Here is a 14,054-nt window from a genome sequence, read left to right on the forward strand (position 1 = left end):
GAGAGAAGTCAAAAGTACTGATCATTAAAAGTCCAGTATGCAAAACTAAAAATCAAAGATGAAACAGTCCATAAATCTACAGAAATGTTCCAATATCAGAAACAGTGGCTCCAAATCTCAGATTACCACACTTAACACCAGTCTAGGAGTGTTCTGCTGGAACCTCAGCAGTTGAAAGTGGCTTGGAGAGATGTAAGGGCAACCAACTGTCTACTTACTGGGGAATCTGGGATGTGCTCATCATCTCTGGAAAAGGAGGTGCTGAACGCCTTATTAAATGTTTCACTGTTCTGCTTGTGCTTCTCGATGGTGGACTGGATCTCCTTAAAAAAAAAAGAAGTGTACTTTAAGTGACTAGGATGCTTACAGGGGCAGCCCTACTTCTCTACCTATCTACAGTATATGGCCCAGGTAACACATGATGGATGAGAAGAATGATATTGATGATGGTAGTGATGCCTGCTCTAACTCCACATTCTGCTAAGCAACTCAACCTGCTTTGCCAGTGGGACACATTTCTAGCCTGGCTTGAAATAGTTATTGGTACCAAGCAGGTAAATATGATGAATGCGTAAGTGTATTGTCTTGGTTGCAGGTGGTAGGCCGTAAATCACCTCTGTGTCATGAAGAATCTTTCTGAACTTCATAGCAGGATGCAACACATTAAAAACATGTTAAAGAAGTTTCACAGAAAAGGACAGCCAGATACTTCATACCTGAATCCAGTCTTTCTTCTCTTCCTCAGTTCTGTAAAGCAAAAATAGAAAAGCTGTGAAATACTGACAACGAATGTGGCAGGTGATACAGAGCCCTGTTCAGATCCATAAAGCTACACTGCCTCCTTCATTAGAGAGCTCTACCTTTGACTCTAAAGCCAAAGACAAGAAATGGATCAAGATGTTATTCCCACACTTTACCTGGCTTGTAGCTCAAGGGAGCGTTGTTTTCCCACAATGGTGAAGGTGTGTGGCAGATTGTGCTTTATGTTCTCCTGCACCTGAAACAGAGAACAGCAAAGGTCAGACAGCATTTGGAGGAACAGCAGTTTACTGAGGGACAAGTGGGTGTCTGTTAGGGGCCTCACCTGCATTCCTGCAACGTCAATCTTGTCTCTCACACTGAATTTCTGACCCCTCAGTCGTAGCTTTGGCACACAGTACAGCAGCATGTTGTTGAACTGTGAGGACAGAAAAATGACTGACATTAAACAAGTACTTAACTGTCTTTCATATATGGGTTCATTTAAACACTTAAGAGGCACTATATCAAATCCATTGTTTGTGTAAAAAATTAATCTTTATTAAATCTAAGGTAACCACGGCTTCATATAAAAAAACATTTAGCCATCAGCATACTTTAACTCTTTCAGGGCTGATGTTGACTTTTGTCAAAAGGAGGCACTGACGACAATTGGTAATCTGTAAACTGTGACAAAACCAACCATTATGTTTTAGTTAGACTCAAATTGGTAGAAGGAAAGTTAGGTTTTGACCGAGATTTCCTGCGCTCCCGTGGGTAGCAAGGCGCAGACAATGGCAAAAATGGCACTGACATGTGGTGAGAGGTCAAAGCGAATGTTTAAAGCAAAATACTCTGTGGAAGACATTTTGCTTATTCGCTCTGAATTGGGCTAAGACTCTGATTTTGATACAAGCGATGGAAAACGAATATGAGGTTTTGCAGCTTCAACTGATTGGTCCCCAACTAATTTTGGTGCTGAACAGGTTCATGTAGCCTGTCTGCCGCACATTCTTGGCAAACTGGCAGCCACAGCATGCAGCAACAGACATTTCATGTTAATTTCTGTGTGAAGCCATTGTGTTTCAGAAAATGATGTTTTTTGGAAAAAATATTCAGCCCTCAAAGAGTTAAACCCACCCTCTATTTATTCCACGTGCCTGCCATAGTAAAACTGAGTATCGGCATTCCTCCCCTTGTACATTATTTCAGTTTCTAAGTAAAACATTTCAAAGTATGGTACATTTTGGAGCAATAGTGCAAACTGTATTTTAAAAAGCATTGACAAAAGTCCGGGTGATTTTATAATGTCCCATGAGTCCCCTTTATCATTCCAGTCTGCTTTATTTAGTGGCTCTGAGCAGACAGCAGTGTGTGCTGGAAGGAGCTGGAGCCAATCCGGGAGGGTTCACATCAGTCATGTCTCATCACTCCTGTATGTCCGCCTTTCTAAGTGTAATGCAGTTATGGAATTAGGCCACAAGATGTCGCTGTTTCCCACAGTCAAACGGCAGCTGGGTGCCATCAGGTGGATAGCAAAAGGGCATTTCTTGGTCTGTTTGTCAGGACAAAAATAATCTTCTGTGGATTGGATTTTTGTAAAACAAAGTTCTAATTTTTGCTCTATTTTTTCAGAAAGCAAAATGAATTTGAATACATTTATGTGAGGGTAAGGTCAATTATCATAAGGAAACTATGCGCCTTGAGCATGGGAAAATCACTACCAAAATAAAATATATTATTATTATTTATTTCTCCCATTGTTATATAAAGTATCCAACAGCCATACCTGAGTAAAAGTAGAGACGCCTTTTGGGAAAGTGACTCCAGTTAACGTAAATTTTGTCCATGACCACAGTACTCAAGTAGACGTTTTAAAGTATCTGATAATAAGTGTACTTATTTATCAAAGATTGGGAGGAGGCCCCGGGGAAGACCCAGGACACGCTGGAGGGACTATGTCTCACGGCTGGCCTGGGAACGCCTTGGGATTCTCCCGGAAGAGCCGGAAGAAGTGGCCGGGGAGAAGGAAGTCTGGGCCTCTCTGCTTAAGCTGCTGCCCCCGCGACCCGACCCCGGATAAGCGGAAGAGGATGGACGGATGAAATATATGTAAAATTTTTCATTATTTGATAGGTAGTCAAAGTAAAGTTCTCACAAACTTAACATAAACAACAACAACAACAACATTTATTTATATAGCACATTTTCATACAAACAGTAGCTCAAAGTGCTTTATATAATAAAGAATAGAAAAATTAAAGAACAATTATAAAACAAAATAAATCAACATTAATTAACATAGAATAAGAAGAGTAAGGTCTGATGGCCAGGGGGGACAGAAAAAACAAAACAAAAAAACTCCAGACGGCTGGAGAAAAAATAAAATCTGTAGGGATTCCAGACCATGAGACCGCCCAGTCCCCTCTGGGCATTCTACCTAACATAAATGAAACAGTCCTCTTTGGATTTAGGGTCTGATTATTCAGACTACTTTTGAGGTATAAGTTGTATTATAATCAATAAAGTGCTAGCCAAAAAAAAAAATTGTAACCTGAAACAGTGACCTTGAGCACGGGCAAACATTTTAATATTTGTGTCTTAGTTCAGTCAGGTAGGCGCTGATAGGAGAAGCATGTAGGCATCACTTGCTTTAAAGAGTCAATCCACTCCTAAAAATCTCTTTGTAAATTAAATTATCATAAGACAAACACAATTAGGTTAAACTGAAAACACTTTTAAGTGTTCCCTGGCCCCCAAAAATGTCCCACATGACTACAAGGAAATTGACCACATTAACTTAATAATAATGTTAGTCAACAAAACAAACCCAAATAAAGCCATTAAAGTGCTTTACTTAGATTTTTATCAATTCTAACTGCATATTCAAAGGAATGACTTTTCTGATTGGGGTGGCGCAGTGGCTGCCTCGCAGTAAGGAGACCCCTGCATGTTCTCCCCGTGTCTGCTCTGATTTCCTCCCACAGTCCAAAGACATGCAAGTTAGGTGCATTGGAGATCCTAAATTGTTCCTAGTGTGTGCTTAGTGTGTGGGTGTGTTTGCCCTGTGGTGGGCTGGCGCCCTGCCTGGGATTTGTTCCTGCCTTGCGCCCTGTGTTGGCTGGGATTGGCTCCAGAAGACCCCCGTGACCCTGTGTCAGGATACAGTATATATAAGCAGGTTGGACAATGACTGACTTTTCTGATTTTTGTAGTCTTTTACAGCTAGTGCACAATTGGTTTTGGGAGCTGTGATGCCCAAGATAATATGAAAAGATATGTAAGCAACACAAGTGACAAGGTGAGTGAGCATGTGAATGCACAAGTGCACCTCATTGAAGCCTGCGGATCATCCCCAACTATATTTGTCAGGCTGTCATGAGGACACGATCGGCTGTAGAAATAAATGAAAGTGGGATTGCGCATCACCAGCATCCAGTCCTGCTCCATTCTGTTGGCTGCAGTGAGGGGTACTTTAAACAACTGTGTAGATGACTGGGTCATCTGGGCACCAGTGTCATGTATTTGAAAATCATTCCAGATTCTTTGTATGCACACATTTTCCTAAAGCGGTTGTCTGAAATGCAGGGGAAGCCTTTATTTTAGATCGCTGACCAATCAAAGCATTATGCGCATTTGTATAGCCCACTTTTTTCTGCTTTAATATTGTAAGTAACAAATGTGCCCAGCAAAATGTATCGGAGTAAAAGTAGCCATTTGTGCTTGAAAATGTGATGAAATTAAAGTGAAAGTTGACAGAAAATCAAAGACTTAAGTACAATAGAAGTATTCTCAAATCCTATTCATGTACCGTGAAGACATGTATTTACTTCATTACTATAACACTGGCCTATTTTCACAATTAAGCAAACCAACAATTCCCCTTCACAAAATGCATTTTGTACAACCTAAGATCCCTTTTAATGAATAAATCACCAGAAGGGACAACTAAGAGTGAGAGACAGTCTAAAGTGCTGTGGGGCTCAGTCTCTTTGTGTTGGGGCTTGTAAAGCCCACTGGGATACCTGCCATTGGTGGCTTATATCCAACATACACATGCAGGTCCCACTAGTTGTTTGAATTTGCATGCCCTGTAGGTGTAAGGAGGGAAGCAAGGTGGCACAGCAGATAGCACTGATGCTTTTAGACCTTGGATTCTGAGTTGATTTGACACCACGGCAAACAGTTGGATGTTTTATGAATGGCTGAGTGTTTTTTTCTCCTCTCTGAAGATGTGCACTTTGGTTGCTTTGAAGACTAAATTATCCTCAGGTGAGTGGGTGTGATGTGTGCAACTCAAAGGTGGGTCCCTGCATTGCAACTAGGACAGATGTGGGCTCCAAAGAAAATCGATGTGTAGACAGAATATTTGTAACATCATTTAGATTTGGCGCACGTCACAGCATCATAAAACACACGCTATAATGACAATGAAAACCACACTGCAGAGCTAAATTTTGTAATCGCATGCACACGCACGTGCAGAGACTGGGCTACCAAGCACCCTCATCACGCCCCAACGAGTCTAGTAAATGCTCCTTTCATGTAAAAACAATTTGCAAATCACACAATTAACTCACCAGAAAAAGATATCGGTCCTGGGCGCTGCCATTCTTGGCAGACAGCTTCAGCAGGTGGCCTTCCTTGATGAGCTCATTAGCAGGGTTCACAATGTCTTCCTCCCCACCGAGTCTTTCATACACTTCCAACAGTCTGTGCATCTTTTCCTTAAATGGACAAGTATATGGATATTAAAAGACACCCTTTGGTCTGTAGCCACACTTCCACACCATCCAGGCAAGATACTCAAGCCAACACAGACTGCTGACAGCTGCAGGACCCTGGATAAGAAATTGTAAGCTTGTCTCAAGTAAGGTAATATATTAAAAAAAGAAATGAAATCATTCTACTGCCAGTCATCCTTCTGTTCCTCTCCCATTTTTTAAACATGAGCTAACAGGTTATGAGAAGGTGCCAACAAAGAGTTAACTGAAAAATAGAGAGGGGTCCTACAGTCTTGTGCACAATAGCAGACCCTAATGATGGTGCATGGTTCACAGGAAATGTGAAAACAACAAAGTGTGTCACCTGGTTCTGAGTTTCTTGAATACTCTTTGTAAAAAGTACAAAATGGTGACAATTCTAATGTTTTGGCCACTGAACTTTCTGAAGTGTTTATGCATAAAAAACACAGACCTGATTCTTGCGACAAAAAAAAAAAAACAGTTGCTCTTGGAAGTAGTGATGGAAAGAGAGATCAGTGTTAACCAGTTATGCAAATGATTAGGATTTGCATATCAGTTACACTCATAACTGCCACTAGAGGGCTAAGTTGCTGGCTTACCACAAACAATCATTAAGTAACCGAAGGCAAAGAGCGAACAGCAGCAGTGTAACAGGTGTCAAGATGGGAGGCAGAACAGCCAGTCCTCCTCTCCTGCATGTTACATGGATACTTTCTCAGACCCGATTCATTCAGACAGTCACAGAGATCCAGTGCTATAAAAATACTGAGTCTACACTGGAAACAGGGTGCCAGTCCACTGCAGGTCACATTTGTACACAAGCACGCTCACAGACTGGCCCCAATTTATAGCCACCGATGATCTAATCTAAACTTCTCTGGGGATGTGTGAGGAAACCAGAGTACCTGGAAGAAAACCCAACTGTTAACAAGCAATTTTATTACACAGCTATGTGTCATGTAGGTTCTTTTGACCATGACCATGACATACGATCCCTAAGTGTATGCCATTTCCCAAAGCCTGAAATCCAAGCATGGCTGCTATGTCCCAGGAATTTCTAGGTCACATCCGAAGCAGTAAAGCATGTAAAAAGACATTTCTAAGACACAGATAGCCTATTTTGTTCTCTCCAAAGACTATAATTTTCATGGAAGAGCAAATGAAATTCTATGTTAAAAATGCTAAACATTGGTGGGTTTGCATGCTGGTTGTAATGGCTTTGCCTGATAATGACTGCCACGTGTAGACCCCCTTATGAGAAATAATTCATTTCTTTGCTTTAGCTTTACATTCATTCCTTACTTTTTACATGTTTGCAGTTCTGTTTTGAAATTTAAACCTCCACTTCTGGGTGAATAATTGCACTTTTGAGTTGACATCGATGGGCTTACGTGACTGCTTGAGGTGGATGGACTTTGGCTACATCCCTCATGAACCACAAGAGGAACTGCTCAAATTCTTTAGAGTTAGCAATTTACTCTGTAAATTGTGGAAAAGCTGAGGTGGCGGCTCAGTTTGGGCAGCCTGGTGCCATTCACCTCTATGGCCACAACTGACTTGGCTAAAGTTCCTTTACTTTAGTGATTAACTTTTAAAGAGTCATTCAATTATTTTTGTAATACATATAAGGTACTGGTAACTCTAACAACGTTAAAAAGAATAGTATACACCAATCATCCACAACATTAAAACCACTGACAGGGGAAGTGAATAACTTTGGTTATTTCTTTACAGTGTCGCCTGTCAGGGGGTGAGAGACATATGTTAGGCAGCAAGTGAACAGGCAGTACTTGAAGGTGACGTGGGCAAGCTGAAGGATCTGAGTGACTTTGACAAGGGCTAAAAAGTCATGACTAGATGACTGTGTCAGAGCATCTCCAAAACAGCTGGTGGTTATTACCTACCAAATGTGGTCCAAGGAAGGCCAACAGGTGAACCAGCAATGTTCATTGATGCACATGGGGAGTGAAGAGCTACTGTAGCACAAAATAAAATGTGTTGCTGGTCATGCGAGAAAGGTGTCAGAACACACCGTGAATCACAGCTTGCTGTGTATGTGCAGCCACAGACTGGAAAGGCAACAACAATGGGCACGTGAGTGTTAAAATATGGACCAAGGTAGCCTGGTCTGATGAATCATGTTTTCTATTCAGATCATGTGTGTTGTTTACCTAGGGAAGTGATGGCATAGGTTGTCTGACCTATGGGAAGAAGGCAAACCGGCAGAGGCAGTGTGACGCTCTGGGCAATGTTCTGCTGGGAAACCTTGGGTCCCGGCATTCATGTAGATGTTATTTTGACAAATACCAGCTACATAAAGATTGTTGCAGACCGTATACACCTCTTCGTGGTAATGGTATTCCTTGATGGCAGTGGCCTCTTTCAGCATGGTAATGCACCCAGTTACACTGCAAGAATTGTTCAAGAATGGTTTAAGGAACATGTCAAGGAGTTCAAAGTGTTGTTTTGGCCTCCAAATTCCTTTGATTTCAATCCAATCAAACATCTATGGGATGTGCTGGAAAAAGAATTCTGATCCATGGAGGCCCCAAATCACAAGTTGCATAAGTTAAAGGATCTGCTGCTAATGAGTTGGTGTCAGATACCACAGGACACCTTCAGAGGTCTTATGGAGTCCATGCCTTGATGGGTCAGAACTGTTTGGTGGCACAAGGAGGACCTGCAGAGTATTATTCAGGTGGTTTTACTGTTGTGGCTGATTGGAGTATAGAGATGATGTAGAATGAGGGCATTGCCTCAGTGCTGTGTATGAGCACTTTCTAATCAGTGTCACAAATTGTATTTCACATATTGGTGTAGCCAGCAGACTTTGCACTGAAATTGGGACAGGGTTGGATGTGACAGTAACTTTCTAGAAAAAAAAGTTTTCTCTACAAGCTTCTGAAAGTTTCTGTGCAGGGGGTTAGTCAACCCCTCGGAGAGTTTAAAAACAGGAGCCGCAGACAGTGAAAAAGAAAAGGCACTGAGTGTTTAAGGAGAGATGATGTGCTGGATAGGAGCTGACAAGGAGTCAGCCATACGTACATCTACAGGTGTGTTACACGTTGAAGTACTGTCATAACAAATGTAAGAGGACAAGACAAGGTAAGCCATGACTTGTCCCAGTGTCAAAGTGCGAGTTTGATGTTTTAAAGCTTTAGTCCATGCGAGTTTGATGTTTTAAAGCTTTAGTCCATAGTCCTAAGAGTGAGTAAGTTTGTTTATCTGAATTAGGATTAAGCATGTGCCGCATTTAATCAAACAACAAATACGGCTGTGCACTTAAGGGCTGACCTGCTGATACAGTGTCCCATCTGTGCCCGTCTCATTTCAGTGTCACATTACTGTCGTCCTGGTGCTTATCAATCACACCACATGCAAACAAAACAATTTCTTTACTAAAGATTTTATGTGCTATTCAGCAGTAATTCCTGTTTGCCGAGGTTAGAGATCGGTTGGTTCAGGTTTTTACCTGTACATTCAAATTCTTCAAAACATTACAGCTATGTCAGTAACATTTTAACAAGCATCCAGCCAAAACTCTGCATCAAGAACAGAGAACTATAATGCTTTGTGAAAGCCAAAAGAAGAAGTTTTGTTTCCTGAATTTAGCTCAGAGCAGAAATCAACGTGGTTCTGCATAAAGTAAATATTTAGAAGCATTTTTGCTTGTGTGACTACATCAACATCACTGTTAGTCTGTTAGACGGAAGTCACTCAGCAGGAGATTTAAAATTCTTGACTAAACTTGTGTTGAATGGCCTGTGTACGCAGCTACCATATAAGAAGGGCACTGAGCTTGTATTAATCAACGAGTGAGATAAGTCTCTAACGCACTTCTCACACTAGGCTGAGGAGGTGGTCTGGCAGGTGGCAAAGAGTAAGAGCCTGATGTGCGATCCTCAACCTCAACAGATGGCTTAGCCTTTTTTTAAAAAGGAATTTGCTGACACCCTTGCATCCCAATTAGCACATTATGATGCTGCCCATTGCAGTTCCTATTGGGAGATTTTATAATACACAGACTAAATATTCCTCTGTGCTTTAAATGAATTATTACTACTTTTTTTTCTAAGATAAAATGTTGATAAAATGTTAAGTGACAAGCTCTTCCTCTTTCTAAGACAGAGAACTAGATGGTTTGAGTAAAAATGGCTCATCATTTCCTGCTGTCTCGGGTCTCCTTGTGCCAAAATTATGTGCTTGTTTCAAGTGAGAAATGAGACATGAACTTCACAATTTTTGCATGAATGGAAAAATTGACTTATATGTTCTGTAGGGTGGGGTCAGGGTATTGGAAGGTCATTTTGGATATTTCTACTTACCATCTTGCGAATTGCTGCATTGGAATGATTAGCTGCCGTGGCAATGAGTTCCAGAGATTCTGTGGTAATTAAAAATATGATATGCATTAATATTGCTCAGCCAGACAAAGACCCCAAGCTCTACCATCCCATCTAGCCTAAAGTGAAGCAGGAATACTTGAACAAATGCTTTTTTGTGGTTTGGAAGCATTTTAGGTCTACCCTGCTTACCCCATACAATCTTGAGAGACAGGAAGAACTTCTGACGTTGACCCTGCTCTTGTCTCAATGCTTTGCTGCACATCTTTTTTGTAAGTTGCTCCTACTCTCAGGAGTAGTCTCCCTAGCCCTGCTACTACTAAAACTATGGCTGAAAAACCATTTTCTTCTTAGTAGTCTTCCAGGACTGTTCTTCCAATAAAAATCATCCTTCATCTTGTTTTAATTAAAACAGGGTTGTCAATTTCCGATGACTAGCCTTTTCCAGGCTCTCCATGCAGCTCCCAAAACTGCACTCTCATTTCAGTTTGATATTTTATTCTATTAATATCTGTTCTGTGAGGCTTGTTGTGATGCTGCCAGATATGTTGCCATTAATTATACTGTGAAGAGGCAATTCAATAAAGACTATTTCACATTACAAAACATTTCCAATAATTTTCAGTCAAAAGCCTTCATTTATATAATCTTAGCAAGTCAAAGTCAGTCAGCAGTGTGCTCTCTTGATGCCGGTCATGTATTGTGACATGGCCAGCAACTCACTCCAACTAGGCTGTGACTGGCTTCAGTAAAATCAAACAGGTCTGATTCTGTCTTTTAACTGAGGCATGCTCTTTGTTTATGAGGGCTGACAGCAACTGAATACTCAACCAGAAATATTATTCACATAATGCACTGAGAAGGAACAAGGAATGCGTTTATTTTGGACCTAACATACAGAAGAGAAACTCATCTGTTTGATGTCTTGTGTTTTACATACCACAACAGAATGAAAACAAGAAAAGATGGCAGAGATTTCGGCTGAACTATTTGTACCTGTTAACCCTTTGTACAATGCTGGCTTCATGAGACAGTCACAAAAAGAACTAAGCACGACAACACTGGGAGGTTGTCACTGAGTCGTTTAAATTGACATGGTCTGCCAATGACATCAGTCGGCAAATCTGATGTACTCTACCACTAGATGCCAGGTAATGTGACTTAAGCAGACCAGGAGACAGATTAATAATAACTTACAGCGCTGATTAGCTCAGTTTTGTGTACCAGACCTCCACACCACCATGGATGCCTGCTGAAGAAGTGGGATGTTGGAAGTTTCAAATTGCTCAGAAGGAAGGGACTATGCTTAAAGGATTTCTGACTGAGTATTGTCACAGATAAAGGTCTTTGCCTAAATCTTCTTACTTTCTGCATCCTTCCTGTCTGCCGCGTCCTCTGGCAGCTTCTTCAGGTAGTCCTTGAGGAGTAGCTCATAGCGAGGAATGCGCTGCACTGGCTCCAGCATATGATGCTGCAAGGTCAAGTTACCACACACGTCCTGTTTCTGTTGGAGAGGAAAGAAACAAATTACACAGCCTGTCTCGAGATCCAGTTTCCAACCACCAGGACTGCTGTTGATGCTGCGCTTTCGGTTGGTTGTTCTACTCAGCACCTGAAATATTGTCAATCGTGGAAATCTGTTCCAAATACACTCTTGCTGTCACGTCTCCTGGCCACTATCATAACAGGGCAACAAAGCAAATACATATGTAGCCCTGCACACTCTTCCTCTGAATTACTAGCACACCCCTTATGCGCTATAATTTATGTGTCCACTTTAGCATTGTCTGCGCATATGAGGATACTGGTTCTGTAAACAGATCTGTTTCTTTATGTGTACAAATTCTTTATACTTCAATTTTACCTGAGAACTTGACCACAACAGAAAAATAAACTGGATTGATTATTACTGATCAAGCACTCAATTACGTGGTAAAAGCAGTTGTATTTAATACAGTGAACACACACAATTATTACACTACTCAAGGTTTATTCAATTCTAACTGACAGTAACTGAGAAAACAGTGGCTTACTGAACTTATCATTGCAGAGCAGTAGGCACTATTATTTGTTTTGCATAATGCTTTAATCCTATAAAAATCTAAACAATGTCTATCAATAACCTAAGGGAACTGACAATCAAACCAAAACAAATTATACAGTACATAAAAAATAAGACAGAGGAAGACTGCCAAACCTCTTCATACAAAACATACAATCAGATGCAAAAGCAAGCTTTGTCAAAGCATCAGCAGTGCAGGACAGTGCAGAGCAGTGCGTAGCTCAACACCCGAGAAGAACCAATTCGTTAATTCAATTTACACGCCCTCTGACAGTTCAAGAGTAGTGACGTCCAGTGTGAGAGCATTACAATTCAGTGACTTCCTGTCCTCTGTATTCATTTTCACTGTATTTCATTTTTATACACAGAAGTTCAATATGGTGTCCCGCAGGGCTCAGTACTGGGACCTTTACTGTTTTCACTTTACATGCTTCCACTTTCATTAGGAAACATAATGTTAATTTTCACTCGTATGCAGATGACACCCAGTTATACTTTTCGTTTAAATCAAATTAAGTTTTCTCCGATGTTGTCTTTAATTAGTTGTGTTAGTGAATTAAAGGAGTGGATAAATGAGAACTACTTGTCTTTAAATACAGATAAAACAGAGATGTTAATTGTTGGTGGGAATGACGCTGATCACAGTAATATTTTGTCATCATTTAACATTTATCATTGGAATCCCAATTAATTTTACTGAATCACCCCGCAATCTAGGAGTTATCTTTGACTCTAGCATGTCATTTAAAGCACATACTGTATTACAAAGTTGTCCAAAACATGTTTCTTCCATCTTAAAAATGTTAGGAAATTAAGGCGCTTTCTAAATAAACAGGATTGTGAGAAATTAATTCATGCATTTATCTCTAGTAGGATTGACTACTGCAATGCGGTGTTCACTGGATGTTCAAACTGTTCTCTATACAGCCTCCAGTTAATCCAAAATGCCGCTGCAAGAATTATTACAAGAACAAGAAAATATGAACACATAACTCCACTTCTTAAATCCTCTCACTGGCTCCCGGTTAAGTTTAGGGCAGATTTCAAAATCCTCCTTTTAACATATAAAGCATTAAATGGCCAAGGTCCGGCTTACTTGTCCGAACTTATCATGACTTACAAACCAGAGCACACATTAAGATCTCAAGATGGTGGTCTGCTTATGATTCCAAGGATTAATAAAATAACAGTGGGAGGTCGAGCTTTTAGTTACAGGGCCCCTAAACTATTGACTGGTCCTCCTGCTTCTATAAGAGATGCCCCTTCGGTCCCAGCTTTTAAATCTCGGCTGAAGACTCACTACTTCAGTTCAGCATATCCTGACTAGAGCTGCTGATTAACTGTACAGACTGCATCTCTGTTGTTAGTCATTAGCACTAAAACATAAGTAACATGATAGTTATAATTTGAATACTAACCCTCACATATTCTGTTTCTGTTCTCGGTACTCAAATGTGACAATTGGTGCCACGGCCCTCCTGCCAAGTTGTTTGCCTGCCTATGGTAAAGTCATCCCTGATGGAGGATCACAGGAATCATGGGAAAAAGGGGTCCTTTCATCGGATTGGCTGGCCGAGCAACGTTTCAGCCATGGAATGGCCAAATGGGGAGGCAGCTTGATGGATGAGGTCTCCAGGACTCTAAAACTATCCAAATCTTATTATGTGATATCATCTACTGTTCAATTCTGCTACATACTTCTAAAATTTTTATTATTATGCTGTATTAAGGATTTGTTCTGTTCTGTGTATGTATTGTATTGACCCCCTTCTTTTGACACCCACTGCACGCCCAACCTACCTGGAAAGGGGTCTCTCTTTGAACTGCCTTTCCCGAGGTTTCTTCCATTTTTCCCTACAAGGTTTTTTTTTTGGGAGTTTTTCCTTGTCTTCTCAGAGAGTCAAGGCTGGGGGGCTGTCAAGAGGCAGGGCCTGTTAAAGCCCATTGCGGCACTTCCTGTGTGATTTTGGGCTATACAAAAATAAACTGTATTGTATTGTATTGTATTTTGGAGGAGACAGTGCTTCTTTTTTCTGTACCCAGACAATCTCTCTCCATGTTCCCCACTGCCAGTGTGATTTTAAGTCGATCCTTCCCATATTGAACACTGTAATGAGACTGGGGACCCAATAGGAAGAGGACTAAGCGAGTGATAACGTATTTTTA

At 40.8% G+C, this 14,054-nt stretch overlaps 1 protein-coding gene across 5 annotated transcripts in view; it reads right to left on the reverse strand.

The window, feature by feature from the left end:
* fgd (faciogenital dysplasia) overlaps positions 1-14,054 on the reverse strand; it is a 110,431-nt gene that overhangs the window by 13,143 nt on the left and 83,234 nt on the right. For all 5 annotated transcript variants that reach the window (XM_039770976.1, XM_039770975.1, XM_039770977.1 and 2 more), the window contains 7 exons: positions 11,192-11,330; positions 9,809-9,867; positions 5,319-5,465; positions 1,085-1,177; positions 918-997; positions 717-747; positions 219-323 (listed from right to left, as the gene is read on the reverse strand). In XM_039770976.1, coding sequence (XP_039626910.1) covers positions 219-323; positions 717-747; positions 918-997; positions 1,085-1,177; positions 5,319-5,465; positions 9,809-9,867; positions 11,192-11,330 — 654 coding nt within the window. The remainder of the gene's footprint in view (positions 1-218; positions 324-716; positions 748-917; positions 998-1,084; positions 1,178-5,318; positions 5,466-9,808; positions 9,868-11,191; positions 11,331-14,054) is intronic.

The sequence above is a fragment of the Polypterus senegalus genome, chromosome 12, assembly GCF_016835505.1.
Source record: "Polypterus senegalus isolate Bchr_013 chromosome 12, ASM1683550v1, whole genome shotgun sequence".
NCBI classification, from domain to species: Eukaryota; Metazoa; Chordata; class Cladistia; order Polypteriformes; family Polypteridae; genus Polypterus; species Polypterus senegalus.